Source organism: Macaca thibetana, chromosome 1, assembly GCF_024542745.1.
Source record: "Macaca thibetana thibetana isolate TM-01 chromosome 1, ASM2454274v1, whole genome shotgun sequence".
In the NCBI taxonomy this organism is placed as follows: domain Eukaryota; kingdom Metazoa; phylum Chordata; class Mammalia; order Primates; family Cercopithecidae; genus Macaca; species Macaca thibetana.
The window spans coordinates 127,430,473-127,448,823 of NC_065578.1; the positions used below are offsets into that span (position 1 = coordinate 127,430,473).

An 18,351-nucleotide genomic window follows, 5' to 3' on the forward strand; every position below is an offset into this window, starting at 1 on the left:
GTTGCCCAGGCTGGAGTGCAGTGGCAAGATCTCTGCCTCCCAGGTTCAAGCAATTCTCCTGCCTCAGCCTCCTGAGTAGCTAGGATTACAGGCACCTGCCACCATGCCCAGTTAATTTTTGTATTTTTGGTAGAGGCGGGGTTTTACCATGTTGGCCAGGTTGGTCTTGAACGCCTGACCTCAATGATCCACCCTCCTCGGCCTCCCAAAGTGCTGGGATTACAGGCATGAGCCACCCCACCCCGGCCCCCATTTGACTTCTTTATACTCGTTAAGGTTTGTAACCCAAAAACTTTGCCTCCCACATTCATCAGAGTTGGCCTCAGTGACTTTTGGACATTTTCATGACTGGGATTGTTCACAATCATCTGCTCCCAGCTCCAGAGAGGGATTTCCAAGCAGCAACGGCAGTGGCCCTGGGACAAGGGGTCAGTGCTCACCCTGGCACGGCAGGCCTGGGGTGTCATGGAAGCGCCCCCTCCTTCCCGAAGAACTGAAGTTGTGTTTGGCACTGCCTTCAGGTTCCTGGGCACCTGGGGGGGTGTCTGTTTCTGATCGAGATCAAGAGCTCCTTAAGGAACAGTCCTGTGACCTGTTCATCTTTATGTCCCCAGTGCCTGGCACCCAGCAAGGATGATGGCAGCAGAGCAGAGGAGATCTGGGCAGAAATGTACAAAATTCAGTTTGGGTCACACTGAAACTGTAATTTCTTTGGCTGTCCCCTTATCTGTGAGAACACAATTTGTGGGAGGATTACGAAGCCAGGGCCAGAGTTGAAGGACTTAGGCTTGACCTGGGGACAGCAAGGAGCCTTGGGACTTTGTACCACACCCATAGGAATGTGCAGAAGGGGCCTGGTCAGGAGTCTAGTGGCCTGGGTTCCACGCAGCACTGACACTTACTAAGCCCTCTAACCCTGGAGAAGTTGTTTCACTTCTCTGAGTTCTTGGCATCTGCTAAATGCAGATGAAAATCCTATCCTCACCCATTTCAGGGGGTGGCTATGAAGAATCTAGAAGAAATTTGGAAATTATAAAAGGCTATATAAATTACAAGGGCAGGGTCGGGCATGGTGGCTCACACTTGTAATCCCACCACTTTAGGAGGCCAAGGTGGGAGCATTGCTTAAGTTCAGGAGTTCAAGACCAGCCTGGGCAGCAGAGCAAAACCTTGTCTCCACTAAAAATGAAAAAAATTAGCCGAATGTAGTGGTGTGTGCCTGTAGACCCAGCTACTTAGCAGGCTGAGGCAGGATTGCTTGAGCCCAGGAGGTCAAGGCTGTAATGAGCTATGATCACGCCACTGCATGCCAGCCTGGGTGACAGAATAAGACCCTGTCTCAAAGAAAAAAAGAGGCGGGGAGGGAGCACTTGCTGGTGGCACTTTCTGTGGATCACAGCCTTTCATGGGGCTATCCCAGAGGGTAAGGCCCTCAACCCAATCCCACCTCCAACATAAACAGGCCTATTGCCTGTGAGGTGCAGCATAGGTCAACCTGTGCAGGATACATTCTAGCCAGGTGGGAGGTGGAACAGGGACCCCCTCCCAGCCACCATGACACCCTAAGGCCTTCTAAACCCCACCCAAGCCAGGCTGGCATCAGGGAAATGAGAGATAAGCAGCTCTGAGAGTGTGCTCCAAAGAGGTTTATTAGTAAACACACTGGGGAGCCCTGGGTTCTTTCCCAGAACAAGGGGCTGAGAACATCCAGTCAGGGTGCCAGGCTGCCACAGGCTGAGGGGACTGGCGCTGGGGAGACAGCAGGGTTTCTCCTTCAAGCACAGCCAAGTCACCCTCCTTTGCCCTTGGAGTCTCCTCCTGAAGAGCATGGCTGTCTTCCCCATGGAGAAAATGAGGTCTCCAGACGTTTCCTGCTTTGCCCAACATCCACCAATCCCTTCAGAATCTAGACCCCCCTCTGTCTGTTCCTCACCTTGGCCAGGATCAGAGGACCCCTCATCTTGCAGAGTCAGCCCCACCCCCACCGCAGCAGGCCCCAGCTGACTCCTAGAACCTAGCGACTACAGTCTGGAGCGGATAAATTCTATCAGGTTCTCCAACTGCTCCTCCAGGCGCTGTTCATCTCCATGGTTCTCGATGACCCAGTCAAAGCCCCCAAAGTTGTCCAGGCCACATTCTGACTCAGCGTCGTCCACCCCTGTGAAGGAAGCATGGCAAGGTCAGGCCCCAGCCCTCCAGACAGACACCAGTCTTCAAGGCCTGCTAGCCCCAGCTGGAGTGGGCCCTCCCGGCCTCTCCTCTGCTACCCCAGAGCTAAGGACTACCCACCCAGAAGGCACTTCCCTACCCCTGAAACACTGCGATGGCAGGTTCAGCAGCCCACAGCCACCTGGGCCCCCCAGCTGATCCCTCCTGACTTAATTCTTACTTGCTACTGCCTACAGAGGGTGAATCCGGACATCTAAAACCACACACAACTGTGTTTTCATTTTCTGTCAAGGTGGTTGTGTCCTTTTCTATCCCTAAATCTGTCCAATTCAGTCCCCTCAGGAGGCAGCATGTGCCAGAGTTAGAAGCAGAGGGTCAGGAGGCCAGCTCCTCCTCTCACTCTTTGTGATCCTGGGAAAGAGACTTAACCTTTCAGGCCAGGGCCTCATCAGACCACGGGTAAACTAATAACAGCATCTACCTGCTGAATCTGTTTTGATGGTACAGTGAGACAGTGCATGTAAAATGCTTAGCACAGGCCTGGACCATGTGAGTGCCCCAGAAATGAGTAGCATTAGCAGTGGTCATACCCATTGGATCTGAACTGCTCCAAGTCACAGTGATCTAGGGCAGGAAGGAAGCCTGAGTTGTGTTTCAGAAGCCCACAGAGCGGGTCCTGGGCTTGCACCATTGAAGCTCCCAGCAGAACTTCCTCTCCACTACTAACTTCTAACTCCACTACTGTGTTAAAAAGAAGTGAGCTGTGTCAGGTTTGCCCTTGACCACTGTCAGCCCCTACAGGGCTGGAAAGCAAAGGTGAAGAACCATGGGGGTGGGTCCCAGCCAGACTACCAAAGCAGCCCACTGGCCATGAGAAGATAGCCTAGGTTAAACCAAGAGAACCTTGACCCCCAGGACCTCCTCCACCATGCTACTCCCTAATCAGGAGGCCTCAGATTCTCCTTTATCATCCCTCACTCACTTTCCCCAGGCCTGCCAGGGAGACAAACCACAGGGTGGGTAGCCTGTGTCCTCCTGTGCCCTACACATGGAGTGGCTCACCTGGCGTGAACACCCAGCCCCGCTGCTGTCGGCTCTGCTCCAACGCTACGACGCGGACAGTCTGCGTCATGGCCCCATAGGCCTCCCGAAACCACTGGATGTCAGACACTCTCCGTGTGTCACTCACCAACTGCAGGGGAGGGACACAGGTGACCAACAGGACAGGATGCTAGAAGAGAGGGGAGGTGGGGGACTCCAGAACCCAGGGCAGTGTGGGGTGTGGCTCTACCCCACATCTTCATGAGCAAGTCAGCAGCTAGACTCACTATTCACGGATTCACTCATTCATTGAACATACGCCACTGAGTGCTGACTACATGTCAGGCAGTGCTGCTGACAGGTTCATTCATCCAATTAAGCAAGTATTATAGCAAGTACCTACTGTGTGCTAGGCACTGTGCTAGGTGCTAAGACTAGAGTGGTAAGCAAAACAGACCCTGTGCCCGCCCTCTCAGAGCTTACAGTCTAGTGGGAGACACTGAACAGATGTTTAGTGATCAAATAACCGTGTGATTAAAGTGTATGTCAACAAGCGTCTCAACCTCAACACGGCTGAAACTCAACTCCTGATTTCCTCTCCAATCCTGTTCCTCCCAACCTTCCCTGTCTTAGAAAATGGTAATTCTATATTTGTCCACCTGCTCAGAACAAAATCCTTGGTATAGTCTCCCACACCCCACAGCCAACCCATGGGCAAATCCTGTTGGTTTTCTCTTCAAAATACATGCAAAATCGACTCCTTGTTTCCACTCTACCCTCACACCCCTCTGCGCCCCAACCATAGTCATTTTGTCTGTTACAGAAAGGTCCTGGCCAGGCGTGGTGGCTCACGCCTATAATCCCAGCACCTTGGGAGGCCGAGGTGGGTGGATCACTTGAGGTCAGGAGTTTGAATTTTGCCATATGGAAAAACCCCGTCTCAACTAAAAATACACAAAAATTAGTTGGGCATGATGGCACATGCCTGTAATCCCAGCTACTCAAGAGGCTGAGGCATGAGAATCGCTTAAACCCATGAGGCATAGGGTACAGTGAGCCGAGATCGCGTCACTGCACTCCAGCCTGGGTGATGGAGTGAGACTCTGTCTCAAAAAAAAAAGAAAAAAAAAATACTCCACCCGGTCCCTGTGCTTCTGCTCCCATCTTCCCCACAGCAGCTAGGGCCAGCCTTCTCAATCTTAAATCAGATCATGTCTCTCCTCTGCTAAGAACCCTGTAGTGACTCCCCATCTCACTCAGAATAAAATCCCAGCTCTCCCAAAGGTCCTCCCTGGGAAGTCCAACCTGACCTCCCACCACTCACCCTCACCCACTCTGGCCACCTGGCTTGTCCTCAGACACACCAGGCACACTCACCACTCAAGCCTCTGCACTTCCTCCTCTCTCTGGAAAGCTACTTCCCCAAATATCCATTCAGTTATCCCTTATTTCCTTCAGGTCTTCCTCAAACACCATCATATCAGTGTGGCCTTCCCAGGCACCCTTAATAAAACATCAGCACTTCCCCATCTCTCCTCATATCCTAGGCCTACTTTATTTTACTCCTTAGTATTTACCTCCGCCTGATATATTCTGTATTTATTCTGTGCCTATCTCCCCACCACCCTCAGCTGTAATGTAAGCTCCCTGAAGGAAGAGACTTCATTGCATTTTTGCACCAATATACCTGGCAGAAGTGGATACTCAATATTCACTGGCAGAACCTGCAACCATACCTGGCAGAAGTGGATACTCAATATTCACTGGCAGAATGAATGAGGAAGAAAAGGGTAGGGTGATATAGGAGCACCTGCCAGGGAGCACCAGTTAAGACTTGAATATTATGGAAGGCTTCCCTGTGGAGGTGTCATGTCAACTGAGCTGAAGCTAACCAGGGAAAGAGAGAAAGAAAGGGCAGTCCAGACAGGTGGAAGGGCATGTGCAAAGGCCCTGAGTCCAGAAGGAGTTCGACTGACTTGAGGACCAAGGCGGCCAGTGTTGCTGCAGCTCAAGGAGTAAGGAGGCTAAAAAGGTAGCAGAAACTGGATCACGCAAGGCCAAGAAGTTCATGTGAAGGATTTTCATTTTGTTCATGAGAACAACAGGAAGCCACCAAAGTATTCTAAACAGAACATGAGAACGAGAAGCCACCAAAGTATTCTAAACAGAAGAGTGACGTCACTTGGTTCATGTTTTTAAAAGGTCAGTCTGGGCTGCACGCAGTGGCTCACATCTGTAATCCCAGCATTTTGGGAGGCTGAGGTGGGTGGATCACCTGAGGTCAAAAGTTCGAGACCAGCATGACCAACATGGTGAAAACCCATCTCTACTAAAAATACAAAAAAAACTGCAATCCCAGCTGCTTGGGAGGCTGAGGCAGAAGAATCACTTGAACCCAGGAGGCGGAGGCTGCAATGAGCCAAGATTGCGCCACTGCACTCCAGCCTGGGCGACAAGAGTGAGACTCCATCTCAAAAATAAATAAATAAATAAATATATAATAAAATGTCGGTCTGGCTGCTGTGTAATGAATAGAACACAGACGGCAAGAGCCACAGCTACAGACCAGTGTGGAGGCTACTGCGATTGTCCAGGCCAGAAATGGTGGGGGCTTGGGCCAGGACGGTGGCAGTGGAGACAGAGAGAGATAGACACAGCAAAGAGCTCGGGAAACAGGTGTTCTTCATGCTGCCATGGAGCCCTCTTACCCAGATGGGCTGAGAGATGCCCTCCACAATCTTCCTGCAAAAGAAGCCTGGGTCAGCCTGGCGTTTCTCCTCTCCCCAGCGGATCATGTCCTTCCGAAAGGCCTCCTTGTAGGTGCTGGCGTCCAGGAGTCTCTGGAAGTTCAAGCCATGCTCCTGCCCAAAGGACATTATGTCTATGTCACCAGCCTTTCAACCTCAGTGGTCTCTCCTAAAACAGCAGAAGAGCCATCCCTCACCCTCACCTGCCTCTCCCAAGGCTGATGCAAGGATTAATGAGGTTTCAGCCAGAACAAAGGTCTGCAAGGGAAAGAACCCCAGCAACTAAGAAATCCCAATCACTGGTAGACAGAAGAAAGGTCTGGGGATAACCCAGAAATTGTTTCAATTTGTCTTTGAAATGTGTGACGTGGTTTCTCTTTTGCAAGTTTTACCTTCCCAATTATTTCTGGCTTAAAGTAATCCTGAAATTAGTTTGCATCCCCTGGGCAAAAGTTTAGCCTTCAACTAAAGTGGGAAATCTGAGGGGGAAAAAAAACTCCTGCACTCCATGTCCTCCCACTAGCATTGTTTGCCCCCATCCCAAATCCCACGGAGATTGTGTCTCCTTCCTCTCCCCCTTATCCCTTCCCATCCCCAAATTCCTGGCGCCTTTGCTGAAACAGCAACACTCCATTTAGCTGTGGGCACTTATGTGCAAGGCTTCCCACACCCAGAGGACCCCCCAGGCAGGAGAGGCTACTCTGACCACCTGGGGAGCTCCTTTCTCAAGCAGAGGGGTCCATCTAAAGGGATCCAGGATAGGAGGGGTCTGAGAAGCATCACCCAGTTCAGGTTCTGGCTCCTCCATGAGCTCACTGCAGCAAGACCTTCTCCCCTCAGGCTCGCAATTTCTTGATCACCCACCTGCTCCCCTTGCTGCAAGAGGAGGTCAGTAGCCACCTTCTGCTCCTGAACTGGTTTCCCTCCAGGAATATCGTGGTCTGCTTGTCGTTTATATTTCCCCTTGTGACTTAGGAAATCAATGCATGAACATTTCATTTTGGTTTTGCTTTTTAATGGGAGTGGGGGATAGAGTGGTGCTGGACTTCCACAGAGCAAGGGCAGTCTGGCCTATCAGAATCTTCCATGGAGGTTTTAAAAATGCAAATTGGGGCCGGGCGCGGTGGCTCACACCTGTAATCCCAGCACTTTGGGAGGCCAAGGCGAGGGGATCATGAGGTCAGAAGATAGAGACTATCCTGGCTAACACGGTGAAACCCTGTCTCCACCAAAAATACAAAAAAATTAGCTAGGCGTGGTGGCGGGTGCCTGTAGTCCCAGCTACTCAGGAGGCTGAGGCAGGAGAATGGCATGAACCCAGGAGGCAGAGCTTGCAGTGAGCTGAGATCGCGCCACTGCACTCCAGCCTGAGCAACAGTGAGACTCCAACTCAAAAAAAAAAGCAAATTGGCCAGGCGTGGTGGCTCACGCCTGTAATCCCAGCACTCTGGGAGGCCGAAGTGGGCAGATCACAAGGTCAGCAGTTCGAGACCAGCCTGACCAATATGGTGAAACCATGTCTCTACTAAAAATACAAAAAAATTACTCTGGCGTGATGGCGCATGGCTATAATCCCAGCTACTCAGGAAGCTAAAGCAGTAGAAGTGCTTGAACCCAAGAGGTGGATGTTGCAGTGAGCCAAGATGGCGCCACTGCACTCCAGCCTGGGTGACAGAGCAAGACTCCATCTCAAATAAATAAATAAAATAAATAAATAAATAAAAATGCAAACTCCTGCTCCTTCCTCCTCCCGCCCCCAACCAACCCCACCAGTATGACTCAGAAGGACAGAAGCAAGACCTGTCTGGGAATTTTGGAAGATCGGTTTTGAAAGTGATCCTGGGAGGCCTTTGGAAGTGCCTAGGCCCCACTAGGGAAGGCTCAGTGCCTTTCCCTTCACCCCTTCCTTCCTCCCATCTCCCCACCACCAACCCACCACCCCGCAGAGTCACTTCCAGTCTGTCTCCTGGATGCAAAGAAATTCTGTGTCCAGTTTCATTTGGGAAAGAATCCTGCTTAAAATTTTTGTAAACCAAGCCAGGCAAAGTAGCTCGCACCCAAATCCTAGCACTTTGGGAGACCACAGTGGGAGGATCGCTTGAGCCCAGGAGTTGGAGACCAGCTTGGGCAACATAATGAGACTCCCATCTCTACCAAAAAAAAAAAATTTAAACTTAGCTAGTCATAGTGGCATGCACCTGTATTCCTAGCTACTTGGGAAGCTGAAGTGGGAGGATCACTTGAGTCCAGGAGGTCAAGGCTGCAGTGAGCCATTATGCGCCACTGCACTCCAGCCTGCACTACAGAGCAAGACCTTGTCTCAAAAGGAAAAAAAATTAAATGACTTAATTTAGTTATTCTTACAATTCCTCAGGCTGCCACCCTATGAATGGGTCTGTTCAGCTGGTGAGAGATGACCCAATGCTTCCCATGGAGGCAGAGCTGGCACACAGAAGGGGGGACAATTCATTTTATGTGGTTCTGGAGGCCACACTCAGGCCAACGGAGGGGCCAGAGCACATGTCCCAGAAGGGTGCACCTAGAGGCCAAGGGCAAAATGTGGGCAACAAGAGGGCTCTTCACCATGTGGGAGGCTGATCTTGCCTTCCAGGTTCTCTTTCCGAAGTCTAAGATTCTGAGAGTTCCCATTGACTTATTTTTTTTTATTCTATTTTAACGATCCTATTTTTTTTTAACCCACGTGGTTCAAAATTCAAAGATACACATTAATTTACAGTGAAAAATCTCTCTCTCACCCTGTCCCCTCCTTGGGGGCAACCAATGGTACAGTTTCTTTTTTTTTGTTTTTTGTTTTTTTTTTTGAGGCGGAGTCTCCCTCTGTCGCCCAGGTTGGAGTGCAGTGGCGCGATCTTGGCTCACTGCAAGCTCCGCCTCCCGGGTTCACGTCATTCTCCTGCCTTAGCCTCCCGAGTAGCTGGGACTACAGGCGCTCGCCACCGCGCCCGGCTAATTTTTTATACTTTTAGTAGAGACGAGGTTTCACCGTGTTAGCCAGGATTGTCTCGATCTCCTGACCTTGTGATCCGCCCGCCTCGGCCTCCCAAAGTGCTGGGATTACAGGCGTGAGCCACAGCACCCGGCCCAATGGTACAGTTTCTAACGTGTCTTTCCCGCGCAGTGCAGGAACACATCCCAGGCACCTGAAACAGTGCTGAACATGAGACAGGCACCCCGTAAATATTTGTTAAATAGCCGAATATATGAGCAGATACACTTAGAATTCCTTTACAATTCTTGGTCACAAAGTGCCTCTTCAGTTTTAGACAAATGTAACATTCTCTACACACTGTTCTACATCTTGGTATTGGCTTTTTTTTCCCCCACTTAATGATATATTTTGACAACTTATGGGACTAAATTTCTTCTTTGTGTGTTGTTGTTTACTTTAAAAAAATTTTTTTTAAAGAAACAGAGATGAGGTTTCACCGTGTTGGCCAGGCTGGTCTCTAACTCCTGGACTCAAGCAATCCACCTGCCTTGGCCTCCCAAAGTGCTGGGATTACAGGCGTGTGCCACTGTGCTCAGCCTGTACTAAACTTCTAGGAACAAAGTTCCAGGGGCTGTGTCAGGCCAGCTGAGTGAGAGGGTGGTGTGAGGAGGCACAGTCAGGTCCTTACTAACCACACAGAATCAGAGCCACCAACTCGAGTGTCGACAGCCTTTCCTGGGCACACCTTCCTGAACTCACTCTGAAGGGAGGGAGGCTATTAGGAAAGAAATATAAGCTGAAAATGCCCCCACAACGTCCACTCACAGAAAACCAAGAGCTGGCCACCGCCCTGCCAGCAGTGGTGACGAGGATCATGCCAGTGACTCAGGCAGCAGCCACAGCTGCAAAGTCCTGGAGCCGGCCCCGCCCAACACACCGGATGCCACAGAGCACCACCTACCTGAGCATACTGCTCCTTGAGTGGACCCGAGAGCCGCAGAACAGCACAGACATCAGCTCCGAGTCTGAGGGACAGGGAGATCAGAATCCAGTTAGCCTAGAATTTCTAGGAGCTTCCAGGTCCCAGAAAGAGAGTCAAGAGGCCTGTGCTGAAGTCCCATTTCTACTACTGGTATTATGTAACTTTGGTAGGTCTCAGTGTCCCTGATCCTATTTCTTCATCGGAAAATGATGATAATACTTTCTGTTCTGTCTCCCACACAGGATTATTATGAAACTCTAATGAATATAAAAGAGCCCTGAAACTAACAGGTAAAATCTATAAAGTGATAATTACAGTGTGAACACGCATGCAATATTCTGGCTGGATTAGGTTATTGCCCAGACCCTAAACTAATTATCTCACAGCCAGAGGTACCTGTCTCTACTGACCTGGTCACCATAACACATATCATTTATTCATTCACTGGTTGGGCGTGGTGGCTCACACCTGTAATCCCAACACTTTGGGAGGCCAAGGCAGAAGGAATGCTTGAGGCCAGGAGTTCAAGACCAGCCTGGGCAACACAGTAAGACCCAGAGATACTATCTCCACAAAAAAGTTTAAAAATCACCTGAGCATGGCAGCATGTGCCTGTACTCCAAGCTACTCCAGAGGCTGAGGTGGGAGCGTTCCTGAGCCCAGGAGTTCCAGGCTACAGTGAGCCACGATTGTACCACTGTATGCCAGCCTGAGAGACAGAGTGAAACCCTGTCTCAAAAAAATGAACTAAGGAAAGCAAATGTAAAAAACTGAAACAAAAGCCAGGTGCGGTGGCTCACACCTGTAATCTCAGCACTTTGGAAGGCTGAGGCAGGTGGATCACCTGAGGTCAGGAGTTTGAGACCAGCCTGACTAACATGGTGAAACCCTGTGTCTAAAAGTACAAAATTAGCCGAATATGATGGCGCATGCCTGTAATCCCAGCTGCTTGGGAGGCCGAGGCAGGAGAATCGCTCAAACCCGGGAGGCGGAGATTGCAGTGAGCCGAGAGCCGAGATCGTGCCATTTCACTCCAGCCTGGGCAACAAGAGTGAAACTCCATCTCAAAAAAATAAATTAAATAAATTAAATAAAATAAAAAATAAATAAAAATAACTTATTCATTATTTAATTTACTTAACCAACTTTTTTTTTTTTTTTTTTGAGACAGCATCTTGCTCCGTTGCCCAGGCTGGACAGGCTGGAGTGCAATGGCGCGATCTTGGCTCACTGCAAGGCGATCTCAGCCTCACGAAGTGGTGGGATTAGAGAAGTGAGCCACCGCACCTGGCCCTTTTTTTTTTTTTTTCTCTTTTTTGAGACAGAGTCTCACTCTGTCGCCCAGGCTGGAGTACAGTGGCGCCATCTCATCTCACCGCAACCTCCACCTCACCTCCCTGCTTAACCAATGCTTTATTGGGTACCATATTTGGATCTAGGTGATACACATGTGAATGATACATGCTTCCTGTCCTAGCCTCAAGATGCTCACAGATACACTTAATGCACGGGAAGACAAGTGTTTTTTGTTTTTGTTGTTTTTTTGAGACTCACTCTGTAGCCCAGGCTGGGTGCAGTGGCACTACCTCGGGTCACTGCAACCTCCACCTCCTGGGTTTAAGCTATTCTCCTACCTCAGCCTCCCAAGTAGCTGAGACTACCGGCCCCCGCCACCACGTCCAGCTAATTTTTGTATTTTTAGTAGAGAAAGGTTTGACCTTGGCCGGGCGCGGTGGCTCAAGCCTGTAATCCCAGCACTTTGGGAGGCCGAGACGGGCGGATCACGAGGTCAGGAGATCGAGACCATCCTGGCTAACACCGTGAAACCCCGTCTTTACTAAAAATACAAAAAACTAGCCTGGCGAGGTGGCGGGCGCCTGTAGTCCCAGCTACTCCGGAGGCTGAGGCAGGAGAATGGCCTAAACCCGGGAGGCGGAGCTTGCAGTGAGCTGAGATCCGGCCACTGCACTCCAGCCCGGGCTACAGAGCAAGACTCCGTCTCAAAAAAAAAAAAAGAAAGGTTTGACCATGTTAGTCAGGCTGGTCTTGAACTCCTGAGCTCAAGTGATCCACCTTTCTCAGCCTCCCAAAGTGTTATGATTACAGGTGTGAGCCACCGCGCCCGGCGATAAGTGTTCTTTGTTTTGGTTTTTTAAGAGTCAGGGTCGGCCGGGCGCGGTGGCTCAAGCCTGTAATCCCAGCACTTTGGGAGGCTGAGACGGGTGGATCACGAGGTCAGGAGATCGAGACCATCCTGGTGAACACAGTGAAACCCCGTCTCTACTAAAACTACAAAAAACTAGCCGGGCGAGGTGGCGGGCGCCTGTAGTCCCAGCTACTCGGGAGGCTGAGGCAGGAGAATGGAGTGAACCCGGGAGGCGGAGCTTGCAGTGAGCTGAGATCCGGCCACTGCACTCCAGCCTGGGCGACAGAGCGAGACTCCGTCTCAAAAAAAAAAAAAAAAAAAAAAAAAAGAGTCAGGGTCTTGCTGTCACCCAGGCTAGAGTGCTGTGGTATGATCACAGCTCACTACAATCTTGAACTCCTGAGTTCAGGCAATCCTCCCACCTCAGCCTCCTGAGTATCAGGGATTACTGGCATGCACCACCACACCCAGCTAATTTTTTTATCTTTTGTAGAGATGGGGTCTCACTATGTTGCCCTGGCTGTAAGTGTTCTTATTTTCATGTTTCAGATGAGGAAGCTGAGGTTGTGAAAGGAGGATTGACTTCCTCAAAGCAACACTGTAAGTAGTGAAGCCACGATTGGTAAAATAAATATAAAAACATTTAGTTCCTGCACCTCTGCTAGGTGCCAATAATTATTCTAAGCCCTTCACGCACATTATCTCCTTTAATCCCTACAACCACCCTATTATTATCCCCATTTTACAAATGACAAAACTGAGACACAGGCCGGTGCAGTGGTTCACGTCTGGAATCCCAGCACTCTGGGAGGCCGAGGCAGGCAGATCACTTGAGGTCAGTAGTTTGAGACTAGCCTGGCCAACATGGTGAAACCTGTCTCTACTAAAAATACAAAAGTTAGCTGGGTGCGGTGGCTCACACCTGTAATCCCAGCTACTCTGGAGGGTGAGACAGGAGAATAGCTTGAACCCAGGAGGCAGAGGTTGCAGTGAGCCGCAACCTGGGTGCGCTCCAGCCTGGGTGACAGAGCAAGACTCCCTCTCAAAAAAAAAAAAAACAACTAAGGCACAGAGTGAATGAGAGATGTGTACAAGATCACACACTAATCAACAGTGAGCCACGGTTTGCATCCCAGCAGTCTAATTCCACAGCCTGTGCTTCTGACCACTATTTGACATCAGAGTTTGAAGGTGAGGAGAAATGCAACTTAGGAAAAGGTAGTGAGATACTTAGTGGTGAAAAATTCAGGTGGTGACCTCTGCTCTGGGCTCTCCCACACCTTTGTAGAACCCCTGTGATATCCAAAAGCAGCTTCCTGGTACCCCCACCACACTGGCCTTCAAGAGGAGAGGAGCCCCACTCCAGTTTCTCCCCATCCTCTGCTCTCCTAGCCCAGGTCTCAGCAAAATGCTCCCGCACAGAAGATCTTGCTTTGACAGAAAACACTGTGCAAAAGGTATTATTATTTGGGGAGGCAGTCAGATAAAACAGAAAGAAACCAGTCCTTGGCGCAAGACAAAGCTGAATTTGTTTGGGTTTTTTTTTCTTTTTGTTTCAATCATATATTAATTGCTGAGATGAACCACAAAACTGAATTTGAATCCTGAATTTGCCACTTACTTTGCGACCAGCAAGGGTTTTTTTTTTTTTTTTTTTTTTTTTTTTTTTTTTTTTTTTGAGACGGAGTCTCGCTCTGCCGCCCAGGCTGGAGTGCAGTGGCCGGATCTCAGCTCACTGCAGGCTCCGCCTCCCGGGTTCACGCAATTCTCCTGCCTCAGCCTCCCCAGTAGCTGGGACTACAGGCGCCCGCCACCTCGCCCGGCTAGTTTTTTGTATTTTTTAGTAGAGACGGGGTTTCACCGTGTCAGCCAGGATGGTCTCGATCTCCTGACCTCGTGATCCGCCCGCCTCGGCCTCCCAAAGTGCTGGGATTACAGGCTTGAGCCACCGCGCCCGGCCAAGGGTTTTTTATTGTTGTTAGCTTTGTACGTTATTTTACTTCGAGACAGGGTCTCAGGCTCTGCTGCAAGGACTGGAGGACAATAGCATGATTACAACTCACTGCAGCCCCCAGGCTCAAGCGATCCTCCCACCTCAGCCTCCTGAGTAGCTGGGACTAGAGGTGCTTGCCATCGCACTAGGCTAACTTTTCAATTTTTTTGTAGAGACTAGGGTCTTACTGTATTGCCCAGGCTGGTCTCCAACTACCGGGCTCTCAAGTGATCCTCACACCTCTGTCACGCATGACCACCACACCCAGCCTGTTTAACTTTTTAAGAACCTCAGTTTCTTCACCTGTGAAATGCAGATGCTAATAATGGCACACAGTACCTAACAAAGAAGTGAAGAGGGTTTTTTTGGTTTTGTTTTTGTTTTTAAGACAGGGCCTTGCTCTGTCGCCCAGGCTGGAGTGCAGTGGCGCGATCTCGCCTTACTGCAACCTCCGCCTCCCTGGCTCAAGCAATTCTTCTGCCTCAAGCTCCCGAAGAGCTGGGACCACAGGCGCGCGCCACCACGCCCAGCTACTTTTTGAATTTTTCGTAGAAGCGGGGTCTCGCCATGTTGCCCAGACTGGTATCCAACTCCTGGTACATAGAAAGTGCCTTCGTAGGAACCATTATTAATACTTCTTAGACCTGTAGCTGAAGGTCTTTGGAGAGATGGTCACCGGGTTCTTTGAGGCTCCCGTGTGTAGATTGCTGTTTTATGTAATGGTGACATTCCACCTTCCCCAACCCAGTGCTCCTCCTGCCTTGCAAACGGAGGACCCCTACTCCAAAGCTCACTCGGTGACACCCAAAAGCACTCCTCGTGTCACGTGATGCGGAGAGCTCCCCCTTCCACCTTTCCCGCCCCACGGACACCTGCTCTGCAGCGCCTCGGTCACGAAGTCCTTCCCGGATTTCCTCTTGCCGCTGAACAGCAGCACCAGCCGCGGGGCGCCTCCCAGCGGGGCCATGGGCCGCCACGCCTCGCGATGCCTGAAGCTGACACTTCTCCCTACCCCTAAACTCCGGACACCGCGCGGAATGGACGCGGCCACTGAGCGGAGCAGCAACACGGAGCAATCCCGCCCCTCCTCGCCATAGCTGCGAACAGGGCTGACCGTCCGCGACTGTGCGCTCAATTCATGTCCAAACAGATACCAGGAGAAAAGGGTGAGACCCGCGGAGAGAAAGGCGGTTCTTTCACACGGCAGCCTCCCCTCGTGAAGCTCCCCCACCCGAACTCACTTAGAACAGTCCAGCCCCGCCCAGAACCTTTACTCACAGCCGGGACTGCTTAACTGACACCCGGGGAGGAACCGGACGCGACTACCTTCCTCCGAGGGGGGTGGCGTCTGAAATTTCCTAAGGTGAACCCCATGTTCCCTTCCGCGCAGCCCTAAAAACTTTAGGAAAAGAAAATCTCTGGAGCGCGATCACTGGGAGACGTTTTGGAAACTGCCTTTTTGCCTGTGCGTTATAGTGCATGTGCCTCAGCAAATCTGCGGGTGCCCCAGAGTGGGAATGGGTCTTCCTGGGGGTGTAAGGCAGCCCTGACGCCAGCGGCGTGTGTGGTCACGTCATGTCGGGGGAGGAGCGGAATCGCTCACACGATATTTTATTGCCAAGCAGACTTTATAACCCGAGCCGTCACTAAGATGTGGCCCGTTAAGCCCGGCAAGAAACCTTTGGTTGCTTTTCTAGCCGCAGCCTCCGGATCAAAGGTTTTCGGAAGCAAGAGCACTTGAAACGGCGTGGGTGACATCGATAGTAAGGGAGCGTTGAATCCCTTGATGAGATTGCCTGGTTTCATCCGAAGTACGTCTCCCAGCCAGGAGTTTGAGAGGCAGAATAAGAATAATCTGTCCTTTCCCTGAATCCCCGGTTCTGCCTCTGCCCGCAGTAGCTGACGGGTAGCCCTAGCTGAGTACGTGGAGTTGTTTTTGGCTATGACTTGCAGTCCTGCATTTTTCTGAGCATGTCAGAACAGAGCCTGCAACTCATTACTGCCTCCACTAGAGAAAAAGTGTAGTGTGGAGACTTAGGGAGAAACCTTAATTTCCTGAATGAAAAGAGGCACAGGAGAGTGGTCAGATGCAAAAAGAACAGACTTCAGTAGGGGGTGTGTGTGTGTGTGTGTGTGTGTGTGTGTGTGGTTTTTTTGTTTTGTTTTGTTTTTTTTACAACCCAGAAAGCACTGCACTCATCAACGCACTAGAAGGCAGCACAGAGTGGCTTTTCAGTCCCAGCTTGAACACTTAGCAAGTCACTCTGAGTTTACCACTGATAACGCCCACTTCCCAGGGTTATAATAAGAAAGGAATGAAGAAAATAAATGACAAGGTACAAAAAATACTTTGTAAGTTCTCAAGTATCATCCAGATGTAAGGGTTTGTTATTTATTCCTAGCACTTTGTCATTCAACGCAGAATCAGATTTTCCAGCTCATCTTCAATAAACATGTATTTGGGCCTCCATGGAAAGTGCAAATCTCCTGCTTTACCTGAGTCACATGGAAGGAGTCAGAACTTACTCCCGGAGTCTCTTTCCTCACCTGACCCAATGCACACCCCTTACCTCCCTCCCGGACTCTGAGATCCAGCTGCCTGAATACCTAGTGAGCGATCAGAAAACTTCCCCCAGGCCAGGCACAGTGGCTCACACCTGTAATCCCTGGCCTCCTCCCCCCGCACTTTGGGAGGCAGAGGCGGATCACCTGAGGGCAGGAATTCGAGACCAGCCTGGCCAACATGGCAAAACCCCATCTCTACTAAAAATATAAAAATTAACTGGACGTGGTGGTGGGCGCCTGTAATCCAGCTACTCAGGAGGCTGAGGCACGAGAATCACTGGAACCTGGGAGGAAGAGGTTGCAATAAGCCAAGGTTGCACCACTGTGCTCCAGCCTAGACAACAGAGAAAGACTCTGTCTCAAAAAATAAAAATAAAAATAAAAACTTCCCCCAACTAGTTCCCCCAACTAGTCTCAGAAGTCCCCCTCCCCCTGCTGCCTCAACTGAACTCCACTGTCCCTTACCGCAGTCTCAAGTGGTGGCTTTTGTCTCCCAGCCCTCATTCCTCAGCATCCGCTTTGAGTCTGTGGCCTCCCTTCCTCCCCATTTTAATTTCCACACCGTTACTCATCCTGCCTCTTGGAAAACTATGGTTCCTCTAAGGCTCATGCCACCTGCCTGCGCTACCCTTCTGCTTTCCTCAGTACTGGCAGCCCAGCAATCCTGGTGGTTCATTTTCATTTTCTTTTGTTTCTTGATATGGAGATGGGGTTTTGCTATATTGGCCAGGCTAGTCTGGAATTCCTGAGCTCAAGCATCCTCTGGCCTCAGCCTGCCAAAGTGCTGGGATTATAAGTGTAAGCCACTGCACCTGGCCTCATTCTCATTTTCTGAGACTCGGCCACTGGCTCCCAGTCTCCTTTTCTACACAGTTGCTGTCATTATCCTCAGTGACTTCACTGTCATGGCCAGCCCCTCCAACACCCCACTGCTCAATCCCTTGACTCTGGCTGTTCAAAGCCTTTTTCCCCCTCTCCTCCTCAGAGGCCAGCTCCTGTGGACACAACCTGGGCTTTGTCATCACCAGAAGCTGCTCAGCCTGCAAATTCACATGCTCATCAACCCAACCCTTCAAGGTCACTTGCTCAAATACTCCCCAAAGTAGCACTTCCCTCCCAAGTCCACTAGCTGGTGGAACTGGTTACGTTATATAATATGCTCTGCCTGCCTTCCACAACCCAGGGAAAAAAGTTAAATGTGGCTGGGCGTGGTGGCTCATGCCTGTAATCCCAACACTTTGGGAGCCCAAGCAGAGTGGATCACAAGGTCAGGAGATCAAGACCATCCTGGCTAACATGGTGAAACCCTATTTCTACTAAAACTACAAAAAAAAAAAAAAAAAATTAGCCAGGTGTGGTGGTGGGCGACTGTAGTCCTAGCTACACTTGGGAGGCTGAGGCAGGAGAATGGCGTGAACCCAGGAGGTGGAGGTTGCAGTGAGTGGAGATCGCGCCACTGCACTCCAGCCTGGGCAACAGAGCAAGACTCCATCTCCAAAAAAAAAAAAAAAAAGTAAATGTGTGGAAATCCTTTGTGAGCTGCAGAGCACTGCACAGATGTGAGGCACTATTTGAAAGCTGGGCACTAGTGAGGGTGAAGCCAGAAAGAGGAGAGGAGCAACACTGTCTGACAAGAGCAGAGACGACTGGGTAAGTGAGTCAGAGAACACGGGGACTCAAATTGGAAGCCAAGGGTGTCTGACACCATGGCCTCATGGAGGGTTCAGGAATATGATGCTTGAGGAAGCCGGTGTTGGC

General features: G+C 50.4%; 1 protein-coding gene across 2 annotated transcripts in view; it reads right to left on the bottom strand.

Annotated features, from left to right (window-relative positions):
* Window positions 1-1,631: 1,631 nt before the first annotated feature.
* LOC126933430 (pygopus homolog 2) overlaps window positions 1,632-18,351 on the bottom strand; it is an 88,858-nt gene continuing 72,138 nt past the window's right edge. Inside the window, exons 2-6 of one of the 2 annotated variants that reach the window (XM_050753165.1) lie at window positions 14,901-15,015; window positions 9,869-9,932; window positions 5,919-6,071; window positions 3,232-3,361; window positions 1,632-2,158 (exon numbers count right to left, since the gene is read on the bottom strand). In XM_050753165.1, the coding sequence (XP_050609122.1) occupies window positions 2,022-2,158; window positions 3,232-3,361; window positions 5,919-6,071; window positions 9,869-9,932; window positions 14,901-14,995 (579 nt within the window). In that variant the 5' untranslated portion in view covers window positions 14,996-15,015 and the 3' untranslated portion in view covers window positions 1,632-2,021. Of the gene's footprint in view, window positions 2,159-3,231; window positions 3,362-5,918; window positions 6,072-9,868; window positions 9,933-14,900; window positions 15,016-18,351 lie in introns of those variants that run through there. The other variant, XM_050753171.1, reaches the window with a different exon arrangement.